The sequence below is a fragment of the Anastrepha ludens genome, chromosome 5 (assembly GCF_028408465.1).
Source record: "Anastrepha ludens isolate Willacy chromosome 5, idAnaLude1.1, whole genome shotgun sequence".
Lineage (NCBI taxonomy): Eukaryota > Metazoa > Arthropoda > Insecta > Diptera > Tephritidae > Anastrepha > Anastrepha ludens.
In genome coordinates, this window is record NC_071501.1 from 127,064,293 (window position 1) to 127,088,932 (window position 24,640).

Genomic DNA, 24,640 nt, shown 5'->3' on the forward strand with positions numbered 1-24,640 from the left:
GCGAACCGAAATGAATCGCCCTACGCTTGCACAACGTTAGGAAATATTAAAAACTTATGCTACTTCCTACTGGCGGTTCGAACGAACTGAACTTTTATCTGCCGAATCAAACACTATCCCCATGCTGTTAAGATAACTGACACTTTCTACGAGATTGAATTGTAAAATTATTGGTTTGTCGTATGGGAAGAGTTTCATATGGGGTATGTTTATGAGCATATTTACCATGCATACATACGTACACCTGTACATAAATATGTCTGTTGATTCTAGTTTTTTTAAAAGAGTAAAGAAGGGTCACAACGAATGCCCACATTAGAAATTCATTACAAGATTTAGTACAGTATAAATCTTAGTCGAAGTCATCAGTATAAACTAATCTGTCAGAGCAGCCAGTTGTGAGCTGCTTTACACTTATGTCTATTTTAAAGAGTTGAATTTGTGAATTTACTATATACCTCCAATAACCTTTGTTGAGAGCTAGGAAGCTAGCAAGGAGGAAATGAGTCGCCGTGTTTCATTTGCCTCAGATAAGCATCAAAAAGGGAATGTTCCCATCAACATTTCGCCTGCTCGTGGTTCTACCGTGATAATGCATCGACTCTCCGTATATATCCCTCATTTAATATCCCCAATTCATTCGCCAAAAAAGGTATATAAACGGTATTTGTTGAATTATTTAAATAATACAAAAAGTAATTCCCATGCGTGCGAATTGAGGTGCTCGGAGCTAATACCGGTCCATTAAATTACATATACTATGAATAGTTTTTAAACAAAATACAACTGACGCTAAATGCACATATATAATTCATTATATATTGTTTATTATTATGTACATATTTACTTAATATTTATTTTTCCTATGCCACTTTTTGTGGTTGAACAGCTCATTAAGTTCACTAAATCATTTACATACAAATGTATGTATGTGCTTAGCGGTCTTGCTAAATAGCTGTTGTTGTTCGAAATTAATTGTGTGGCTGAAAGATTGTTTTTCGGACATTATTTCACTTTATTCAATTATAAATTTAGAGTTAAAGTAGGTCCGAAGTTTACACAGCGAGAAACTGAACACAAGTGGCGTGACAAAATTCAAGCGCTTCAATATTAGGCTTACGGTTTATTAAAATATAGTAATCGAAAATAGGATACCATCTACGCGTATCTATAAGTACTAGGCATGTTACTGCTAGGATAGAGTGAACAAATGCATAGAGCAAAAGAGAAATAACATAAAATATTGAAAGTATAACCGAGTGTGTGAAATACGAATGTAAGACAAATTGAGCGATATCTAAAGGGGTAAAGGGTGCTCAACATGTATGTAAAAGGAGATCAATTTAGAGATATCGGATTTTAAATTGAAATAATACGACGGAAATTTAAATTGATTGGGCAATCTTTATTATTTTTGTGTAGAACCATTCAAAACAATTATTTTTTTTTGAATAACCATTTCAAAGTTGGCCGCAACTGCGCCGTAATTCGGCCATTCATAAACACCAATTTTGAATGACTCGCTGGAGGACTTCGGTCGGTATCTCGTGAATAACTTTGGTAATATTTTCTTCTAATGCCTCAATCGAAGCTGGTTTATCCACAAAACATTTAGACTTTACATAACCCCACAAATAAAAGTCCAAAGGGGTGATATCACACGATTTTGGTGGCGCACCGAAAAGACGACGCAGTAAATCCATTGTTTCACGGGCTGTTTGCAAATAGCGTTCGCCATTCGCTGTTACATTGGCGCCAGCCTTGTCTTTGAAGAAATATGGGCTGATGATTCCTCCAGCCCATGTACCGCACCAAACGGTGTTTTCAATGGCCGCAATGGCCGTTCTTGAATGGCTTCGGGCCTCATAGCTATACAACATAAGTTGGTCTAAGCGCGCAATAAACACGTAAACAATTGTACGATTTGTAAACGTTGTTGAGGCGTAAGTCTTTCCATTATGAATTTTCGAAATGAGAAAGGAGCTGTTGCTTTTTTTTCCAAAAACTAATCAGCTAAAATTCGACGAAATTTAGTTCCAATAAAAGGGCGTAATTTGCCATACAGCGAACTTAACAATTGATTTATTGCAAGACTCAAGTCACCCTTGACGCCATACGCACATTGAACTGCACCTATTTGAACACGGTGCGTATACGCAACATACATACGTACATATTTTGTCTATTGAAAGCATCATCTTTTGGAAAATATAGGTACTATGATTTTCTAATCTTGAATATATGGCAAAGATGTCTACTGCAAAGAAAAATTACTTTCTATATTCAGTCCTCCCAATAATTCCAGATAAGTGCATACTGGCACCAAATAAAACCGAAATCAAAGACAAAAATATAGACCACCAAATTGAGAAATTATAAACTATATTTTTTGCTATTACTAACAGTTTTTCTTATTCAACAAAAATTAAGATTTTGGATGGTAGTCGTTTTATCATTGCTTTAGACTGGGCTAGTTTTGAGAAGGGCCTACACATAGCATTAACAATTGCCCTTAATGGGTACAGCATTGCGCCACCTTGTGTATTTATATTAATGTTTATCTCAATAAAATTAGATCCCGTTCATAGCAAGATTCCGTTTAAATAAGAAGTCTAATTTTAAGAAGGTTAACACCATGTATGTAAGTAAATAAATCATATTAAGTCTCACAGGGGGTCAGATTTTTATATATAATATTTTGAATGTAATAGCAAGGAATTAGTGTAATCGATTAAGATCTTTTGGTTTTCCTTTTTAATCAGCTTATCGTTGAAATCAACAGCCATGTAGCCTTGTTCCGTGATAAATTAGTACTGGTTGGCCAATCAAGGGATTGCCCTGAGCTGCGAGAAAAAATACGAAAATTGCGCCGAATTTGCGTTGATACTTGTAAGCACACAGGACAAATAATATTACCACAAGTGAAAAGGTAATTTTGTAATACGAGAGAATTTATTTATTTTTATTATTTTCATGCTTAGACAAATTTTAGGCTTTTATAAGTTTTTAGAATATGGATGTTTTTGGGGTTAGCCGATTAGCGGTAAATGCATACGAATGCACATTGACTCTTTAAGCAAGCTGTCCTGTGGTTACAATTGTCGCCATATCACTGCTTACTGACTCTAATCTTTTGTATATTTTTTCTATCAATTCCTTCTTGATTGGCGCTATAGCTGCCCAAGTGCTTGTTGCGTGTCAGTTATATATTTGTGGTGGACGTCTTAATGTTGTTCGCCAAAATGCAGGGATTCTCAATTTTTTGCTACCTCTGAATTGCAGATGATTCTTCATGGCAGAAATACATTAGAAAAAATGTTTTCTATCATTTGGTGTTTTATGGCCACAGTGGATTTCGACCACGTTCCCTACCGAATGGTAGTCACGCACAAACCATTCGGCTACGACAGCCGATCATTAAAAAAGCTCATAATGCCGTTCAAGTAAATACTACACATATTGAGAATATGAAAATTTTGAAAGTTAAGAAAATAGCAAATTATTACAATACTTATTAAAATGTGCGACAGTAAAAGTTATCCAGGGAAAATTGCATATGCATGTGAAACTATAGATTTTATAAATTAATGCAGCATACCAGTTTTCAATTTCTCATTAATTGAATTTTTTAAGGCGTAAATTTTCAGTAAATACTTACACTTACTCTATAATGTTAATGTGAATAGCAAACGACTTCAACCTCGGTCTTCTTCTTCTTTTAATGAAGCGTAAAAAAATACATCAACTTTCCTTTGCAAAATCAAGTATACGCAATGGATACCTCCTCTTTGCAACTATAAAGCCCTTTAAAAAATTAAGGTGATCAGAAAATAAAAAAGTGAGTGTGTAACATTACTACAAATAAATAATATCTATAGTTTCAAGTGAAATATGAAATTTTTGCTGCGTAAAAAAGTTTTTTTTTTCCGCTCGGTGTTATAAAAATTATTAATTGCTATAGTTTTCTACTTTCTCTTTAGTGCAATGGAGGACGGTATGTTGGCTGAAAACCCACACTTAGTTTTATTGTTCTACTTAGTACAGCTATTTTTACGTGAACTGCTAAAGAGTTATCGGCTGGTTCAAGTGGTGCCCATGGATATGTCTGGCTATTACGGTAATCGTACTCGTATATCGTATATCTATATTATATTATTTTTTGTTAAGCCTTTATGCTAAAGCAGAAGAAAAATTCATCAATTAGCAAGCTATAACTTATGTGCACTTTTGCTCATTTATGATCGGAGCTGGTAACATTTTTTTAAATACAATTAATTCTCATTTCATATTATTGAGCACAAGAGTTTAAATGTGTGCGATTTGCTGCGATTCTATGAAAATTTAATTTAATTTTTACGTACCAGTAAAACCATTTCAGACGCAATTAAACATCTACTACAAGCCATGTGGAATAATTAGCTGCACATTTGTGCATACGTGAATAAAAAGTATTTTTACTGAAAAAGTGTGCCCCTAAATTACGAGTTATAGAATTTATTGAGGAAAATTGGTTTTGCAGAAAATCGTGCTGGACCATCAAATCTAGGAAACGTTATGAGTCAAATTTTGCTGTGTAAACAAATAACACCCGATTTCAATCAGGAAGAACTGTGCAGTATAGCAAAAGACTCTCACGAAATCGGGATGCTACTCACAGAACTGCAAGAATATATGCCACAGAACGAATCCTACCTTGGTGAGTATTTACGAGTATGTGCAGATGAAGTGCATATATATGCATATACTATATTGATTACACTAGTTTACGAATTTTCACTTTCAAAAATGGTCCTCGACCAAAAAAGTTTTTTAGACTAATTCGAGGTCGCTAAAACCAAAAATGAATTTTATTTTTTTTTCAAAGAACGGTTTCCGAGATATTCCCAAAAAACCTGTTTTTTGGGCAATAGTGCAGTTATTACCTGCAATCTCGAAAACAGTACGCGCCATTTCTTTGAAGTGCATAAATTTCGAAAGGCTCACATATAACCTACATGGCAATATATAATTCGTGTCAATGGAAGTCGTAGTTTTCGCAAAACACCTGTTGAAAGTAAAAAAAAGGCATTTTTGACGTTTTTTACTAAATTATCAAAGTTTTTAACTTTTTTTTTGAACAAAAAAGTTTTTTATATCGACATAAGATAGGTTTTCTGAAAGACAATTTTGTCACCTACATTTTAAGCCTAAGTTTGTCTGAATCGACGAAAAATTGTAGAAGTTATAACGTATTATGTGAATGAAGACAATTTCATCGTCTGTCGTATATAGTTATGTATCCAAGTTAGACAAACCTCTTCAATGTCACTTCAAGAACTAAACTTTATTTCAATCCAGTTACATTAATAACTTATAACTATGCTCTTACTTTCTATTTACTTATTACAGTTACATTAATAACTTATAACTATGCTCTTACTTTCTATTTACTTATTACAGTTATTCTCTTTATTTTTAATATTTAACAGTTGTTGTTTCTTTTGTTATTAACATTACCTTAGACTAACCTTAAATGTAACTATGTAACTATATGACACCTCCACCACCAGATTAGGCAGTCCCTGCCTAATAAAAAAAAATACATATTTTTAATGAGAATATAGGTGCTTTCTTTTCACTTGTGTTTTGTATATTTTTTTTATTATTCTCATCTTTGGATATTAAATAGTTTCCTTCTTGAACATAGTTTGCAACTTTTTTGTACTTTGGCTTAGATTTACTTACACGATAGTTCTTAACAATTTCATTAGCAAAATCTTCAGTTGATACTTTTTTCGATTTTTTGTTTAACATCTCTACTCTTTTCGGTATGCATTAGTTTTGAAAGTTTTGATAGCTCTTCTTTAGAAATTAAGTTATTAATAACATCAATAGGACGATTTTTGGTAGCTGAATGGATTGTATTATTATAGACACTATTGCTTTAAAAACCTGTTCGGAAATATTATCTTTGTTTTCCGGATCAGCATGAAATAATCTAATGTGCTCATTAAGAGTGCCATGAAGTCTTTCTACATCTGCATTACCTGTCTTCAAGTAGACAGTTGTAGTATGAATATAAATTGTTTGCTCTTTCAAAAACTCTCGGACTGCAATTGTATCGAGCTTGTTATCTATTATCAGTTGTTTTGGCTTTCCTAAATATTGTATTCTTTCTTTTAATGCTTTAATTAAAGAAATCCAGGTCCTGTCCTCTAAATAAGAAGCCGTGGCATATTTTGTAAGTCTATCAATGCTTGTTAAATACATTACTCCACGTTGGGGAAACCATATATCAACATGGACGACTTCACAATGTGTTTCTGGAGTAAAAGTTAAATTTAAACTGTGTTTTTTTTGGAACTCTGTCATATTTAGCTAAACTACAAATTTCGCAATTATTAACATATTTTTGAATTTCCTTCTGAAATTTGGGAAAGTAATAATACTTTTTTAGTTCTAAAAAAACCTCCCCTATACCTCTGTGATTGTTCTTCAAATGTTCTTCTTGTATTACTCGCAAAAGTTTTTGTCTATCAGTCAAATCTTCTAGAAGTAAGTTAGACTTAAGTATCTTTAGGTTTTTGTTTTTTGCAAAAAAATTTATACAATATAATTATGTTGGAACTCTTTAAATAATTCAATATGTGGACAATAAATAACTGCTAATCCTTTATCTGGAAGTTTTTCCCTCATAAAGTTTAAAATACTATTTTTATCTTTAAGTTTCATAGTATGCCGAATTTTATTTTTAAATACTATTTCAGTTTTGCATGAATTTTTATTAGATGGATAGATCATTATTTGCGTTTTAAAAATGTTAAAAGACTGTTCAGTTATTTTGATATAATCCGTATCATCGCTTTCGGCGCTATGTACAGTGTATAATTCTTCTTCAAATATTTCATTCAGATTTATTTCTATTTCTTCTTCTGAAGTTTCAATGTTCAGCCTGCTTAGGCCATCTGCGATATCAATTTCTTTGCCTTTTATATAAGCAATATCAAAGTCAAATTCATTTAGCTTTATCTTCCACCTCTGCAGTTTGGAATTAGGCTCCTTTATATTGTTTAGCCAAACTAATGGAAGGTGATCTGTTTTGATTAAGAATCTTCGACCAAAAAGATATGGACGGAAATATTTTGTGGCCCACACTATTGCGAGTAGTTCTTTTTCAATTGTACTATTGTATAATTTTTCTCGTGTCCATTTAAGGTACGACTTGGAAAAGAAACTACTCTATTTCCTTGCATCAAAACTGCCCCTAAAGCAAAATTGCTTGCATCTGTAACCAACACGAAGGGTTTACTAAAATCTGGGTGGATCAGTATAGGGTAATTTTTTATTAAAGTTTTCAACTTTTCGAAAGCAGCTATGAAATCTTTATCATTACTTTTAATTTTTGTGCCTTGCTTTAAATATTTTATTAAATGATATGCTATCTTAATCCCGTTAATCCTAAAAATGATTTTATTTCTTTCTGTGTCTTTGGTAAAACTATTTTATCTATTGCTTTTACTTTTTCCGGATTCGGTTTGATTCCGGAAGGGGTGACAACATGTCCTAAGATTTTGGTTTCTCTTTTAAGAAAATGGCACTTATCTAATTGGATTTTTAAATTTGCTTCAGTTAAACGTTTAAAAATTTTATCAATGGCTTCTAAATGTTCTTCCATACTTGTCGAAAAAATTAGTATATCGTCTAAATAAACTAGACAAATTAATCCTATATATTCTTTCAAAACATTATTTATCAACCGTTGAAATGTAGCAGGTGCATTCCGAAGGCCAAATGGCATACGTAAAAACTCATAATGGCCATTAGCAGTGGAAAATGCTGTCTTCGGAATATCATCGGGGTGCATCTCAACTTGATGAAAACCTTTGGCCAAATCTAGGGTTGAAAAATAGTTGCTTCTTCCTAATTTGTCAAATATGTCTTCCATATTTGGAATTGGAAACCTATCCTCAATGGTAATATCATTCAACTTCCGGTATCGAATTACAATGCGCCACGTTTGTCTATTATTAGCGTCTAATTTTTTGGGAACAACCCATATTGGGCTATTGTATGGACTACTTGAATTTCTAATTATACCTTGTTTAAGCATGTCTGCAATTTGCGTATTAACTTCTTCTTTATGTACTTCCGGATATCTGTATAGACGAGAATAAACAGGTATGTCATGTTTCGTTTTTATTTTGTGTTTAATTTCATTTGTAAAAGTCAAATTATCATTTTTATCGTAAAATACATTTTTATACTTATTTAACAATTTCTTTTTCGTATAAGTGTAGGTGATCAGTTTTAATTAAAGTAGTTATGTTGTGTTTTCCAATTTCATAATTAAACATTTCTATAAAATTCTCTTTATAAGATATTTCTTTATACATTTCTTCTTCTTTAGAATTAAATATAGTTATAACCGCATTTTTTGTAATGAACTGTCTATTAGGTAAGTCAATAACAGAATTCAAATCTCTTAAAATATTATTTCCTATTATGCCATCAAATTTATCATTGAATTTGCATTCTAAAAATTGGCAAAAGTAGTCAGTTAACTTAAATTCACTAAATATTGGAAACCTGCAAAGCTTTTTTATCAAAGTCTCTGTTCCCAAAGCTTTTGCTACTATGTTAATCTCTGTCTTCCATCTAGGATGACAAATATTAGGGTTTATCAAACTAAACTCCGCTCCCGTATCGATTATAAATTTCAATTTTTTTATAGGATTTTTTATTACTATATAGGGTAATTGTGTTCGCCGGAAATCGGAAAATTTACGCTAGAGTTTCCTATTTTTGAAGCTGCAGTGTTTTTGACTGATTCTATTTCTTTTTCAATTTGTCCCTACAAGAGTAATTGTTTTTAATAACGCTTTATTTTTCCACTCTCTTTGAAGTTACTGTTGATTTATTTAATTGCTCAAAATTTTAACTAGGAGATATCTAGAACTGTACAAATATTGCGGTTTCCAAAATAAATTCCGCTTTATGAGAAATTTTGTTTTCTCTGTCCTCCATAAAGGTCAAAACGTTGACGTTTATTTTTATGATTTTCTAATTATATTTTCCTTTTTTATAATTTTGGTATAAATAGTTAATTTCTAATTTGCTTTCACTTTTAATCTGGTGAAAACTGAAATGTATTGCCACATTTAAATTTTGATAATATTTGTATTCAGTTCATATAATTTCTTATTACTATTATTATTTTTTCTCAATGTCTTTTATTTGTATTGTATTTTTTTTCATCTCTTCCAAGTTTATTTTTATTTTTTTTTTTTAACAATAACACGCCATCTTGATTCACATTTAAAAATATGTTCGCTTAATTTTAAAATTTCAACACAAATGACTCTTGTCAAGCTTTGCAGGTTTTAAAACTTTATCCTCGTCGCCAGTTATGTATCCAAGTTAGACAAGCCTCTTCAATGTCACTTCAAGAACTAAACTTTATTTCAATCCAGTTACATTAATAACTTATAACTATGCTCTTACTTTCTATTTACTTATTACAGTTATTCTCTTTATTTTTAATATTTAACAGTTGTTGTTTCTTTTGTTATTAACATTACCTTAGACTAACCTTAAATGTAACTATGTAACTATATGACAATATCCTTTTGATGTATACAATACGGTTTCGAACAAAAGTAAATCATATATAAATATATATATATATATATATATATATATATATATATACCTATATGTGTCGCAGAATAGGCTTATTTGCCCATTGTACCAATTCCAGCTAAGCCAAGCTAGGTATTACCATTGTACGTCTGTGTATATTTTTCGGTGGCGCCATATTTCTGCAAGTATAAATTTGTGCACGACGACAGAGGGCTAATAAAGAATTTTGTGAAAGCTTTGGCAAAAAACCCGGAAAACACAGCCGTTAAATACTTGAAAACCAAGTTCCCAAGATTGTCAACAGAGAAAATCAAAGCGGGTATATTCGTCGGTCCACAGATAAAGAAATTGTTTACGGACACAGAATTTCAACAATGCCTTGACAGTTCCGAAGCTAAAGCTTGGAAAGCTTTCCAAAAAGTTGTTCATGGATTCTTGGGAAACAACAGGAGCAACAACGACCGTCAATTGATTCATACAATGATGAAATACTTTAAAACTATTGGTTAGTATTTTAAAATGTACATACTCCAAAATATATTTATCATATAAATTGATTGAAAAATTTTTGGAAAATTTACAATTAACTTTCTTTTTGTTAACAGGTGCTCGCATGTCGTTAAAAATGCACCTACTTCACAGTCATTTGGATTTTTTTCCTCCGAATTTGGGGGCTGAAAGTGATGAACAAGGCGAGCGATTTCATCAAGATATTGCTACGATTGAAAAGCGTTATGAGGGCTTTTGGGATCAAGGAATGATGAGCGACTACTGCTGGATGCAACTTCGTGAAGATTCCGTGCAACATAAAAGAAGAAATTTGAGAGTAAAAACGTATTTTCGACCTCAAACATAGCCAAGTCAAAAGCTGCAAAATCACACGTGTTGACTTTATGGGTCATAGCTTCTACAATTTTTCGTCGATTCTGACAAACTTAGGCTTAAAATGTAGGTGACAAAATTGTCTTTCAGAAAACCTATCTTATGTCGATATAAAAAAATTGTTTGTTCCAGAAGAAAGTTAATAAACTTTGATAATTTAGTAAAAAACGTCAAAAATGCCTTTTTTTACTTTCAACAGCTGTTTTGCGAAAACTACGACTTCCATTGACACGAATCATATACTGCCAGTAGGTTATATGTGTGCCTTTCGAAATTTATGCACTTCAAAGAAATGGCGCGTACTGTTTTCGAGATTGTAGGTAATAACTGCACTATTGCCCAAAAAACAGATTTTTTGGGAATATCTCGGAAACCGTTCTTTGAAAAAAGAAATAAAATTCATTTGTGGTTTCAGCGACCTCAAATTAGTTTAAAAAAAAGAGGTTGTCTGTAAAGTCGGTTTACTGACGATAGTTTAACGTGACAACGTCATAAGAAAATATTGATGGAATGGTTGCAATTTTCAAAACAAAATTTTAAAATTATTTGTTTGATAGATATTTTGTATGGATATGGAGGTAATAGAGAGTAAATGGAATTGCAATGGAATAGGTCAAGTTACATTTACACAAACGTGAAAAATTTATCAAATTCATGAATGATATCTTCAATTTCGATTGTGCATTAGACGTTAATAAGTCAACAACACTAAGAGGCACCATCATCGATTTGCCTTTTTCAAGACTCTTTACACTCGAAACACTCCCTTTCATTTCCTACTTTTTCTATCATCGTCCTATTCTCAACAGAGAAATGGTTCATTACCATGCACACAGGAAGAAGGCATATGCAAATACAGGTATGTGAATTTATATACAAATGCGCATATACATACATATATATGCTCACTCAAGTAGGACAGAGCCAGATGTCGACCTTTGCCGAACGCGGGGGCCGATTGTGCTCTTTGTCGTTCGTTCCGCGCTCTCGCTTGCAGTTCAAGCACATTAGCTTACATTTGCTTGCGTACGGAATAGATTCGATATGTCCATATATATTTGATATGTCCATATGACTTGTATGCATCTTTACATATAGATTTGTTCTTTTTGAAAATTGCGCGAAATTGTAAATGTATATGCATGTTTATATACATATATTAGTATAGGTACAATATATCTTATAAGGTATATGGTAAATATTACCATACATTTTTTCCTTCATATATAATAAAAAAATTAATAATAATAACATTAAAACAACAGGTATTATTAACAAACTTGGTTTTATTTTAAATTCTTCAAGTAAATCAAATTAATAATAATCAATAAGAAGGCATATGCAAATACAAATACGTAAATTTATATATGTACATATGCGCATATACATACATATATACGCTCACTTAAGTAGGAGAGAGCAAGATGTCGAACGTTGCCGTTCTTTTGCTTTGTTTGCTCTGTCGTTCGTTCCGCGCTTTCGCTTGCAGTTCATTCAAGGTAACGACAATGAGCAAGGTAACGGCAAATGAGCAAGGTAACGACAAATGAGCAAGATAACGACACATTTTTTCGTGCGTGCAGCCGGCTAAATCGAATTATAAGACGGTATCACGTCAAAAACTCTTTTTGGTCGAGGACCATTTTTGGTGTAAACTAGTGTTATGTATGTATAGAGATTTCTTTACATTGGAGTTCAAGATACCCGAGCAGTGGAGTGTATTTTTCTATTCTTACATAAATTCAAAATCAATATCTCGTAAAAATTTGAAATTGAAAAGACCTTGTAGTGCCGGTAAACTTAAAAAAATCATGGTCCTTGAGAGAAGGGTTCTATCTTACTATTATATGTTGGCAGGAATTACTCAAAAAACTCGATAAAGTCGAGTTCATGCTCGAAAATTTTCGATTAATGAACATCCAAGAGGTGTGCGGGTACTCGTTGCTCATACGCCCGGGATGTTCGAAAATGTGCCAACAAAATCTAGAGCTCATTTTTCGCGCACATCCGTTAAGTGTTTGATCGAATTGTCCTCCAGTTTATGATGTTAAATGGACGTGCCCACAATTCTACAGTCTGTCTTATAGAAGCGTGACCACCATAACTAGGAAACTATTTGAGCAATTCGGGCAAACTATTGCCCAAATATTTTCAATATGTTTGGCATCAGGCGACTGTGGCCAATCAAACATTTCAATCCCATTTTGCTGTTTCCACTCTACACACCTTCAGCTTCGATGCTTGGGCCGTTGCCTTCTTATAAAATCCAAGGTTGGCTTGTTCTTCCAAACATCTTCGCAGCTGCAGCTAAAAATACTTCAAATAATACATACAATCTGCAGATTTTTTTAGGTCTTCTACACGTAAACGTCCTCGAATTAGGTTTTTGGATATACAGGGTGGCTGATGAATTTTGCTACATTAAGAAACTCAAATAACCTTTTTTTTAGTGTATGGAATTCATTTATTTTTTTTTTTTCAAGTTGAAGGTCATTAAATTTTATTAAATGTAGCTTAACTAGTTTTAAAAATAATTGAATTTAAATGCCCCCCATGCTCGTTGACACAAGTGCGGCATCTTAGTAAAAAGTTGTTCATTGCTGCTTTGAGAGTTGCGACAGGAATAGCCGCAATTGTTGCCCGAATGGATTGTTTTAGTTCATCCAAATTTGTTGGCTTTGTTTTATAAACTTCTTGTTTACATAAGCCTCACAAGAAAAAGTCAGGTGCAGTAAGGTCAGGCGACCTGGGGGGCCAACGAAATTCGGAGTTTCTTGAAATCAGTTTATTGGGAAATTTTCGTCGCAACTCTGTCATAACAGTCTGGGCTATGTGAGACGTTGCCCCATCTTGTTGAAACCACACAGAGTTGAAAGGAATTTTCTTTCGGCGTAGTTCTGGATAGAAAAATTCTTTCATCATTTTCAAATAACGGTCTCCAGTAACCGTAACGGTGTGATCATTTTCTTCAAAAAAATAAGGCCCGACAATACAGCGTAAAGAAACCGCACACCACACTGTCACGCGAAGAGGATGCAATTCCGTCTCGTGGAGTATCTGTGGGTTAGAAGTACTCCATATTCGACAATTTTGTTTGTTCACATTGCCGTTTAAATCGAAATGGGCCTCATCAGACATGAAAAGGCAGTTTAACATGTTTTGGTCTTCTTCCACCATTTGCAGGATCTTCTGGCAAAATTCCAAGCGAATCGGCAAGTCTGCTGCATTCAGTTTGTTAACCATTTGAATTTTGTAGGGAAATAAGTCTAAATCTTTGTGCATTATTGTTTGCAAAGACTGTCGGCTGACACCAAGTTGAGCAGATAAGCTTCTTGTTGAAACCCTTGGATTGCTTTGTATAGCTGCATCTACAGCAGCGATCGTTTCCTCCGTCCGAACTGGTGGGTTTCGATGATAAGGCCTTCTTGCGACTGTTCCTTGCTGAGCAAAATTATTCACCAGTCTCATTATGGTCCATCTGCTCGGGGGATCGCCGCCAAACATCCGCCTGTACTCTCTCTGTACCAAAACTACGGACTCCAGTGCGTGATAGCGGCGGACTATCCAAATTCTTGTTTGCGTGTCCCAGTTATCCATTTTAATAAATTTTAAAGATCAATCTGCAAATTAAAACAAAAATGGGACAGATAACTTAAAAAGAAAAAAAGTTATTCAATTTTTTTTTGGTAGCGGCTTTCATCAGCCACCCTGTATTAACACAACTTTTCCTTAAAACTCGTTCAGCTTCATACAACGATAAGTTTTGCTTTGCGACAAACAAATCTATGATCTTCTGATCTTGCTTTGGAGAGGTATTTTGTTTTTTGCCTCGTCCGGGTAAGTCCTCAACGTTTTCAACTTCAGTTTACCCTTCCACCCATTTATTTATGCACGTCTTCCACTCTTTCAAATGTTTTGCTGCAGATGCACGTGACATTTTTGGGCCTTTAGGGTGTGCGGATGGGAACACTGCTTCAAATCGTTTTTCATGCGAGGAACTCATTTTGTAAAAACAACGTACGTACAACAACTAAATTTTTCACAAAACTAACAAATTGCGAAGAGGATACGCCTATTTAGCAGCATTTCTATTTTGTCAAGGAATTTTGCCGGTCACTCTTCAAGAAGAAATTTTTCATTTGGCACAAATGCACTCGTCGACAATGGACATTGAATTCGGTATCAGCTGAATCAATTTGTGGTGCATATTATAAACCAATAGCATAATTTTTAAGAACTTCCTTAGAATAGGGGAACAAATCTAATGAAAACATTATAAAAATATTATGTTCAGGAGAGTTTAACTTGACTAAATGGTGTCGCATAATAACTTCCAGCATGAGTACATTACTTTGTTTTGGTTTCATTGATGGAAAAATCTAAGAGAGTAGATTTATCCTTTATTTACTTGATTTATATTCACAGAACGCAATGCAGCCATGGACTCCGATGTATTGCGGCCTTTCAAACAAGAACGGAATTATACCCACAATAATATTAGCTTGCTCTGTTGCGTGTCACGACCGAGTTATCTGTGAAGGAAACGAGGGAGAGAAGCGAAGAATTAATTTGATAAGGAGTGCCCCATGTAATTGAGCTCACCATTTGAAATGTTTGTCACTAATCAGCCAGATGTTTAAAGGAGAGAACATTTATTATATTTTTAGAACGTATGGAAGAATAACACCGAGGATTCTTGAAGCTAGATAATGTGGAATACCCTTTTTTTAATTTAAACAAGTAAAAAAGTGTTATTATTTACACCTCACTTGAAAGTTAGCATTTAATTAAAATTTATTACGGCGATGTATTTGCTGGCTTATACGTCTATGAATATAATGAACATCAATTGTTGTTGTAAGAAAACACTAATGACTATACCTAAATAAGATATTAAGCAATAAACGTATTCAAATGCATGGTTTAAGTAAAAGATAGTTAAGATAAGTTCATTTTGGATAATGGCGTCCAATAAAACTGCAGATGTATAATAAACGCAATGACTTAATTTCGTGTGTTTTGCTTTAAAGATTTCGTTAGTTCTTTTGAAAGTTTTTGCCTGTGTTATGGCAAAGATTTGCATACTTTTCGTCCGTAACCGAATCCCATACGTTGCATTTGGAGGCAGCTTTATCGCCCGTTTCTTGAGTAGTCTCGCCTTCCTTATGGTCCATGTCATAAAAGCAAGATGTGAAATAGCAATGGCTACAACAAGCCATTCGCGCGTTTAGTTAACGAATACCCATACGAATAGGAAACATTTACTTACTCCTTTTTATCAGCGCAGTCGACACAGTGGCCGATGGCACAGCCTACACGAGACGCCTGGTCGTGCGTGAGCACTTTGTGCGCAGTGGAACTATCAAGCTCCCATTCCTTGAAGGAATTGGATATAAGATGATCGATTTGTATGTAGTCTGAGCCGTTTTGCAATGCAGTGTTCAGACCCACTTTTTCAAAACGCGCAGTTCTGTGGCATTCGCTGGGATTGTTGGGGCATAGGCCTGTATGTATACGAGCCAAGTACGCCAGCTCATTGTCCCAGATAAGATTGCGCATCCGCGTCGCCTTGCTACTGCCAGCCGTTTTGTCACGTATCTTATTGTGGTGCTCCAAAAAGAGACGCCGCACTTTGAAAGTCAATGGCATGTGGCGTTTGAACGTACCCTGCTCTTTCTGAATATTGGATTTTAATGTAAACATTTAACTATTAAAATATGTACATATAATCGCATTAGTACAAATTCGTGGGCATTTGGCATGTGCAAGAGAGCTTTCTGCATTTTCATTGCAATATCTGCTGCCCACAGCATAAGATTTACGTATGTATGTATGCCTGTACTCACAATTGCAGATGTATCACACATTAAGTGGTTTCCTTTCGAACACCAATTATCACTGCTGCAAAAATAATTATAAGCCGCTATGCTCCAACAACAATCAAACAAGCCGAAATAAAAGATTACTAACTTAAACCGAAAGCTCATCGCAAAATGTAGCTGCATTGCAGAGAAAAAGGAATATTTACGGCTCAACCAGTTCGATTTATTTAAATTTTTTGAAGTAAAGGTATTTCATAGGCAGATTCGTTTGGTATGTCAATCTATGTATTTTTTGTAAAGAGGAGTACAGTAAAATAGAAAGATAAGTGGGGGCTTCTTTGGGGCACTTAATAGAAGCGGCAGTATTGCGCACCACTTGCAAATGCTCAGCTGATACTTTTCTGATGCTAGGCGTTTGTTTGCATAGGTGCGTAAGTAAATATAAATAGTGGCTTTTTTTTATAAATATTTTCCTTGATAATTTCGATATTGACGGCAATTTACTACTAAAATGACAAAGAAAGCAACTTCTGGTTCCATTTCTAGTCGATACCGTATAAGTAATTTGGTTATAGAGCTGCTCAGTTTTTCACTGAAATACTCATAAAACAAAAATATAAATAACACTGTGTGACAAAAAAAAAATTAAATATACTTTTATGGAGACCTAGCACAACTTATGGCTATAGAAAAACTAAACAAAATGGTATAGGAGACATTTCCAATACACCCCCAAAATCTCATTTTATGGCCATAAAACCGTTTTTCAGTAGGTTGATGTGAAGAATCACTCCTAACTTCGCCAATTTCCATCCGATTTCGAATTTGTTTTATTAGTTCGAAAGAACAAAAACAAGCATTTTTGACAGTGTGTTGATAATTTTTCTGAAATTACAACTGACGAGACTGTAGACGGAAGTATTTGGAGTTTTTTTATTTTTTCTCTATTTTTTCAACTTTGACATAATTTTTACGATATTATCCGATATTGAGGATTTTTTTTAGTACACTACTGTTATAGTAAATTTAATTTTGCGTCGAATGAGCTATATTTGACTGTAATTGAATTAAAATTAATAGAGTTGTGTGGTACGGTGCAGTACACAACGGAACTGGTTCCAAACTTAAAAATGCATTAGAAACGGCCCTTTGGAGTTTAGTATGGTACGGTACATTTGTCATTCTCTTCATCAGTTTTGAATACTTCTCTGTAAGGAAATTCGATCATCATCATTCATCTGAAGTCGTCATCAACTAAATTCCATTGTTTAAATCGAGAAGCGAGCGTTTCAGATTGTCTTCTCGATAGAAGTAAATCACGAGAAAGGTCCTGAAAATCTGAATTTGATACAATGTGTCGCTCTGAAGACTTAGAACCAGACGGAAAGTACTCTTCATCATCAGGTTTATTGTTATCAGTTTGATCATCAGCAATGAGTTGAACTTAGTTCAGTTCCTGCAGTTGAGTCAATCATATCGTCCAAGACTACGGGGTTCTTAACAGTTGCAACATCAGCATACTTTATATGCTTTCGAGCTTTATAATGATGACCGTTTACGTCCGTTTTATAAAAATAACAATCATCTGGTGTATGATAAGGCTGATGATGCCACATCATCGGAGAATATTGAGAAATTCGACTTTTCTGGCAACGTTTTGATTTATATCTCTTGAATTTCAATGAAACAAACAATACAACTTTGACGTTTTAATAAGGTTAAACAAACTTATTTTGTTAATCAATGTACAGTGTGAACTTTGGTACACTTGGGAGCTTTTCCATATTTCTATTGAAAAAAATGTGCTATAATATGTCAGATATTTTCGTAAGTTCTAACCAGTTCTGTTGTATGCAGTACAGTGTACTCTTATGTATACATATATACTCCAATAAATATTACGTATCTATAATAACGCATCAAAACACGTCCTTATTCCCATTTAGCGTAAGTTATACCTCCATACCAAATTAGTAAAAAAAAAAATAAAATCTTAAAACTCACACAACTCTTTTAATTTTAATTCAATTACGCAAAATTCGACGCAAAATTAAATTTATTATAACAGTAGTGTACTAAAAAAAATCCTCAATATCGGATGATATCGTAAAAATTATGTCAAAGTTGAAAAAATAGAGAAAAAATAAAAAAAATTCCAAATTTCCGTCCACAGTCTCGTCAGTTGTCATTTCAGAAAAATTGTCAACACACTGTCAAAAAAACTTGTTTTTGTTCTTTCGAACTAAAAAAACAAATTGGAAATCGGATGGAAATTGGCGAAGTTAGGAGTGATTCTTCACATCAACCTACTGAAAAACGGTTTTATGGCCATAAAACGAGATTTTGGGGGTGTATTGGAAATTTCTCCTATACCATTTTTCTTAGTTTTACTATACCTACAAGTTGTACTAGGTCTCCTTAAAAGTATAAAATCACTGTCGCACAGTGTAATTATACATTAATCATAAATTACATACATGTAATATCTTTTAATACACAAACTATTTTGCAAAAATTTCGTCTTCCACTGCAATCGTGCAAACAAAATTTGTATTAGGCCAGAAATCTTATATTTATCAAATTTGGAATCAACTAGACGGACTTAATTAGGATTTCATGTAAATCCAATCCCTCGGCAGGTAATGGCAAACCTCCGAGTGTATTTCTTCCATGAAAAAGCTCCTCATAAAAAATATCTGCCGTTCGGAGTCGGCTTGAAACTGTAGGCCCCTCCATTTGTGGAACAACATCAAGACGTACACCACAAATAGGAAGACGAGCTCGGTCACAAACACCTAAAACGGGTGTACGCGCCAATTATATTTATATAATGTAAATCCAATTATTTTTTTATTGGTAATGGTTATTTGTCAATTGTCAATTTTACAATACTTCTTGCCTTGCACGCTCCAAATAATTTTCTCGTTGTTGGCTTGTAATCAAAGCAACCAAGGTTCTTCTTCTGGGCATTACAAATAAATTTATCCTAACGATACTAATAAAAATGTGGACGTATGAAGGTTAAAAGTCATTATATGCCTTTATTATTTTATTTATATACCTTTATCACAAAGTTTGTATCAGCTGATAAGCAGCAAAGCTGAATTGCAGTGACGCGCAAAGTAGAAAACAGTTTGAAAACAACGGCGTGCTTGCTTGGACATGCGCGCCTTTTAGTATCTTTTGCCTTTTTGCGAGCTCACAATCGCTTATTTCCAACATTTTGTTTTAATAAAATATGAGTAGCAGACACCACGCCCATGAACATTATGATCATCACTTGAGGAATAGAAGTCGCGATGTTCCATTTAAAATAAAATGTTCAATTTATTGTAGATTTTTTATGCTATATACACAAATGAAATATACTAATACGATATAGCGGAATAGAATGCAATTACATTCAAAAAACTTATATTTATTGTTTAAATAATAGCATAAAAATAGAAAGATTTTCACAGAAAATCTAAAAACGCATACTTCCGTTATTACTTCTACAAATTGTTTAAGGCTTAGCATTAAATCCGAAATTATTTATTAGACGGTATTAGTTAAATAGAGATGACTTTAAATTTTTCTAAATAAGTACGGCACAGCGCTTATCAATTGAGCATTCGAAATGTATTTGGAGCAAAAGTTCTCACCAATATTATAATATGTAATATATAATGTTGACTTAAATTCGGTTTCGAAAAACTTTTTTTCATACGTTATTTTGTAAGGATGCAAAATGCAACCATCTCATTCATTCAAACTATCGTTAATTTGGCTTGTATTTGGCTTATGTCAAATCCTTTCCCTTTTCTATAAAATTATTTTCTTAATTTTTTTAATTTTTAATTATTTATTTGTAGATAATTCCGAAGTCTCTGTTTTGCTATTCTAAATCTATTTCCGTTACAAATTCACAAATATTTCGCCCTGAATTACAATACATTTGTCAAAGGCTACAATCACTCCGTCGCACTTAATTATCCTAATTTAACTTTACAAAACATTACAAAATAAGCAACTCCCTTCTTTTTTATGTATGCAAGTCTTAACAGAAACGCCACAATTACAAATATGGCAAACTTAAATACAACATCTTTTGAAGATAGACCTTTTTTTGCTGATTACCAGGGAGTAGTTTCTATAATGCGGGAATTGAATCAAAATCTCTTTAATTCATAGTTAGCATTACTGAAGTGCAATTACAGAGCTAGAATTGTCTAGAGAACCACTACTGAACTATCTATAGAGGCTTAAGAGTAATGAAAATAGTTATAAAAAAATTTTTTTAATTTAAGATAACATATTATGTAAATTATCTACGACGTAGATGTGGATGCAAGTATTGATGCATTTAAGAAGATTGAGTTGAGTTGGTTCAGTTTAAATTTAATATTGGTTTTCAATGGATTCAATTGAGGAACTTTCAGGCCACTGCTGCACTCGCTTATTCGCGTATAATTGTCGAAATGAAAAGCAATCACGTGTGAGCACTTGCCGAAAGTTGTTCCAACCGCAGACATAGTTCCTGTGCCAATCGCAAATGTGTAGCGGCATTGGCGCACGTTGATGGAGCAGCGGAGGAAGTGGCGGTAGCAGCAGCTTCGAGAGGATTTAAATGTGTCATCACCTCCTGGTAGCTGGGACACACACCATGCCAGCGAGCTTTGCCACACGCATGCGACTATAAGAAAGAGGAGAGGAAATGGTATAAGTAAATGTCTTATGGTCAGGCGACTTAAGAAAGAGATTGATTGCGAAGATCCTATCAAGCCACTGAAGCTGTGCACATGCTGCACTCTCAGTTTATTTTTTGTAGTAATTTTAAATTCATGTTATACCTACCATGGTGAAATCACGCTTCCATTGGACGTCACACTGGCCATCACATAGCGGGCAGGGACGCTCTAAGCTATAGCCCCCACATTCACTACAGTCAAGGGAAACATGGTCATCCGTCCAGGACACACCACATGTGAAACAGGACCCCATTTGCTGACGCAACTCCTCAATAGTGAGTACGTTGTCTACGGAAATTTCCAAAGGACTACCGACCAAATCCGATAACGAAGAAGACATGCTGATACTGCTGCGACTGTAAGCAAAATAAATAAATAGATTAATTATAATTATTTGAGTTGAAAATTTAAATATTGTATTAATATGTATTGTCGATGTTCAAATAAGCTGAGGACTTTAGCTCCGTGTCATATGCAAATATGGATGACCATTGGCGCCGCGTGTTGGGTGCGACGGTTATGCCGACTACTGATTTCAGCTGGGTTCCACAAGTGCAGATGACGAGAATTCTAGGCATGTAAGGGACACGACCGTGAAAACCAAAAGCAAGACGATGCCGGCGTGGCAAAAGGCAGTTGCTTGTGCGAAGATCTACCTTGACGTGATGTGATTACTTTATTATGGTTACTTATTTGTAGTAAATAGTAAAATATGACGGCATTTTTCCAATGCAATGCAAGCGATAAGAATAAGAGGAAGAATTTCTATAGAATTGTTTAAGTTAGTTCATATTTGTACTTGCACACATACAAACATACATACATGCATGCACATGCTCGTATATATAAAAGTTGATTTATTGAACTTACCCTAGGGGGCTGCAGATATCCGTGAATTGTGGACCATGTACACTGGCTAAAGACATTGCTGAAAATAAATAGAAAAATATATAAACATTAAATATCGATAAACGAATCAATTACATATTACATATATAATTAAGCGCTTATAAATCATGAGGTATTATGGACGAATCTCTTCAAAAAAATATTTACGCTATTCAATACGAAGCTGTATATGATGCACAAAAAGTAGTCTATATAAAACTTTTGAAGTTTTTTACATAACAGTTCGCAACCTCTTCCTGCATCCCCCCACCGATGGAGTTAAATGTCCATGAACTGAAAGATCGGCTGCTGTCAATTGCACTGCTAGCAAGCACACTTATGCAAATATGATACTTACATACATACATATGTACATGTGTTTGGATTCCCATTTTATTTGTGTACCTGGCGTGGTGCTATTTTCAGAAAATGTCTATTTTTAATTTCAGAGCAGTGTATTTGAGTGGGTGCGACTGTTTTGTAGTTATTTTTGCGCTTTTCACATGACTAGAATACTGTACTTACAGCGCAAAAGCACATCATACAAACATACATACACACATGTACACGCCTATGTAAAAATGCAACCATGCAAGTAGGTGCTTTTGCATGGCGTCTAGGATAAATGCAGGTGTAAAAATTGCCGCACATCTGTATAAAAGTAAGTACATCTGTGTGTGTGAATATGAATAATGCATCGAAATAGATATACAAATCAATTTACTCGGCAAGCACAGTCGTTTATAATGAGTCACACATATAAGTATGTACGTAGATGTATACAGATACCCATTAATGTATAAGCAAAAATTTTCAGTGAATGAGATGTAGTGGAAACTTGAGAAACAAAGACACTATTCTAAGTTGTTGGTCGGGCCAGCAATACAAAGCAATTTTCTATGTGTATGTAAGTACATAAGCGTGTATGTATGTATGTATCTTTATTTGTGAATAATTAACAAGAGGTATGAAATATTGGGAATAACCGCACAAAATTATCTGGAAGTTATAAAATAATTCATATTACTTGAATGTGTCATTCCGGTTAAAAACATTGGAAAAATGCAAAGTATGTTGGTTCGAAGAAATTCAAAAAATAATAATTAATCGAACAACAGGTTTAAAAACAACGACTGCCAAATTTGAAATCTAAGCAATGTTAATGCTCACACACAAAGGCCGTCGAACAATTTGTATTTATGCAGTCATGTAAAAATAAATACGAAGGTTCAAAGAATATTGTTCGAGTACGATTCACTGAACTCAATTCGTTGACCTTTATTTTCAAAATTATTTGCAGTACCTCCTACCTACCTACTTATTTTTGTGCATTTTGATGTTTTAAATACATATTTATCATACATGGCCAACTAGTTACTACTGCATACAAGTGAAACAGAATATGATACAGCGAACGCTCCGAAATGCATGAAATAAATCAGAATAACTTTAAAATGTGAAAAATAAAAAGAAATTCTTTAGCGTTCATGGCTTTATAAACCGTTTCCCGTTTCTCTTTTGATATAGACATTTAATAATGTGCATATGTGTGAATAAGTCTCAAAATACAACTATGTATGTATGCATGCGTGTGGACATTGATCTTTGGATAACATAGTCCATATTAGTGAGACGAAAAACGAGGCGTAGACTTTTATTTGCCATGCACCAGGTCCACAAAATAACCGCCAGTCATGGGTATGTACACATGGTAATTATTTTCGAGAGCCGGGTAAACGTCCAAAAACTGGTAAAATGCGCTTAACGATTTCGTAAAACTAGATTTTGGTTTTCACTTAAAAAGTATTTATCATTTTATTTGCCCTCTTTGCTACGACTAACTCATAGCAGTAATTACTTGGCAACGCATACATCAGTGTAAACCTACATTTGTATGTTATGTGACATTGCTGAACACAAATGTGCATATGGAGCTAAGTGTGGACCTAAAGTTTATTAGTTCCCCGCTAATTAATGTCAGCTTTAATACACATATGAAGCACACGATCTCTTGAATGTATCAATTTGCATTACTATGCTGATGGAGATACGCAAAATTTGCTCAGCTGTAAGTTGACACTTGTTGTTTCTTTTCCCCCACCTGTTTTTTTATTTAATGTTTGCAAAGCCCGTTGACGTCAACGCCGCATTGCAGAAAAGTGTCTCTGATCGTCAGCTTTAAGTCACACACGACAAAGAATAAAGCACTCATAGGCACATGTTCCATTACTGCAACAATTGATGCTCAGTGTTGGAAGATATTTTACAATAAGAGACTGCAAATATTCTCTCTCATATACTTAGAAAGCTAATAGAACTGAGCTTTATACTGTTATAGTATTTTTATTTAGCATAACTGTGATCAATGCCACGAACTGCGGAGAATGCTTTATTAGAAAAAATCTACATTGTCTTTATTCGCCGGAGCTTCTTTGGGGAATCGTATGCTAGAGCCGACGATATTTACAGCTATAAAAAATAGTAAGATTCAACAGTACTAAGCAAAACAATAGGAAAGAGCAGACTAAGCAGAATTATTGGTCACGCTGTTGGACACATGCAATGTGCAATACAATATCGCATTAATTGCCCCAACGGCAGCTTCTGCAACAACGGATGGCATGCAGCTATTGAACAAACGTACACACGCTCGTGTAATCAAAGATTCCATCATACAAATACACATAGAAAATTAATTGA

General features: G+C 34.0%; 3 protein-coding genes across 4 annotated transcripts in view; 1 reads left to right on the top strand and 2 right to left on the bottom strand.

Annotated features, from left to right (window-relative positions):
* Window positions 1-401: 401 nt before the first annotated feature.
* Window positions 402-15,255, top strand: LOC128864576 (uncharacterized). Its single transcript, XM_054104318.1, has 6 exons — window positions 402-652; window positions 2,763-2,929; window positions 3,981-4,117; window positions 4,520-4,696; window positions 14,926-15,088; window positions 15,168-15,255. The coding sequence occupies exons 1-5, from the start codon at window positions 503-505 to the stop codon at window positions 15,036-15,038; spliced, it is 744 nt and encodes a 247-aa protein (XP_053960293.1). The 5' UTR covers window positions 402-502; the 3' UTR covers window positions 15,039-15,088; window positions 15,168-15,255.
* LOC128864578 (antigen 5 like allergen Cul n 1-like) lies at window positions 15,023-16,891 on the bottom strand. The gene is made up of 3 exons (XM_054104321.1): window positions 16,347-16,891; window positions 15,770-16,176; window positions 15,023-15,705 (listed from the first exon to the last, which is right to left on the bottom strand). Exons 1-3 carry the CDS (start codon window positions 16,503-16,505, stop codon window positions 15,537-15,539), a joined length of 735 nt encoding a protein of 244 aa, XP_053960296.1. The 5' UTR covers window positions 16,506-16,891; the 3' UTR covers window positions 15,023-15,536.
* A 3,299-nt stretch (window positions 16,892-20,190) lies between these two features.
* The window catches only part of LOC128864577 (protein pinocchio), a 61,402-nt gene continuing 56,952 nt past the window's right edge, over window positions 20,191-24,640 (bottom strand). For both annotated transcript variants that reach the window (XM_054104319.1, XM_054104320.1), the window contains 3 exons: window positions 21,923-21,980; window positions 21,159-21,408; window positions 20,191-20,997 (listed from right to left, as the gene is read on the bottom strand). In XM_054104319.1, coding sequence (XP_053960294.1) covers window positions 20,794-20,997; window positions 21,159-21,408; window positions 21,923-21,980 — 512 coding nt within the window. In that variant the 3' untranslated portion in view covers window positions 20,191-20,793. The remainder of the gene's footprint in view (window positions 20,998-21,158; window positions 21,409-21,922; window positions 21,981-24,640) is intronic.

Excerpts from the sequence above, each read along its gene's own strand:
- LOC128864576 (XM_054104318.1), top strand. The coding sequence starts at position 503 with ATGAGTCGCCGTGTTTCATTTGCCTCAGATAAGCATCAAAAAGGGAAT. Across the intron at positions 4,118-4,519 it reads GGATATGTCTGGCTATTACG|AAAATCGTGCTGGACCATCA; the intron begins GTAATCGTACTC and ends TTGGTTTTGCAG. Across the intron at positions 4,697-14,925 it reads ACAGAACGAATCCTACCTTG|AACGCAATGCAGCCATGGAC; the intron begins GTGAGTATTTAC and ends TTATATTCACAG.
- LOC128864578 (XM_054104321.1), bottom strand. The coding sequence starts at position 16,505 with ATGCAGCTACATTTTGCGATGAGCTTTCGGTTTAAGTTAGTAATCTTT. Across the intron at positions 16,177-16,346 it reads TGTGTGATACATCTGCAATT|AAAGAGCAGGGTACGTTCAA; the intron begins GTGAGTACAGGC and ends TCCAATATTCAG. Across the intron at positions 15,706-15,769 it reads GACTGCGCTGATAAAAAGGA|CCATTGCTATTTCACATCTT; the intron begins GTAAGTAAATGT and ends GGCTTGTTGTAG.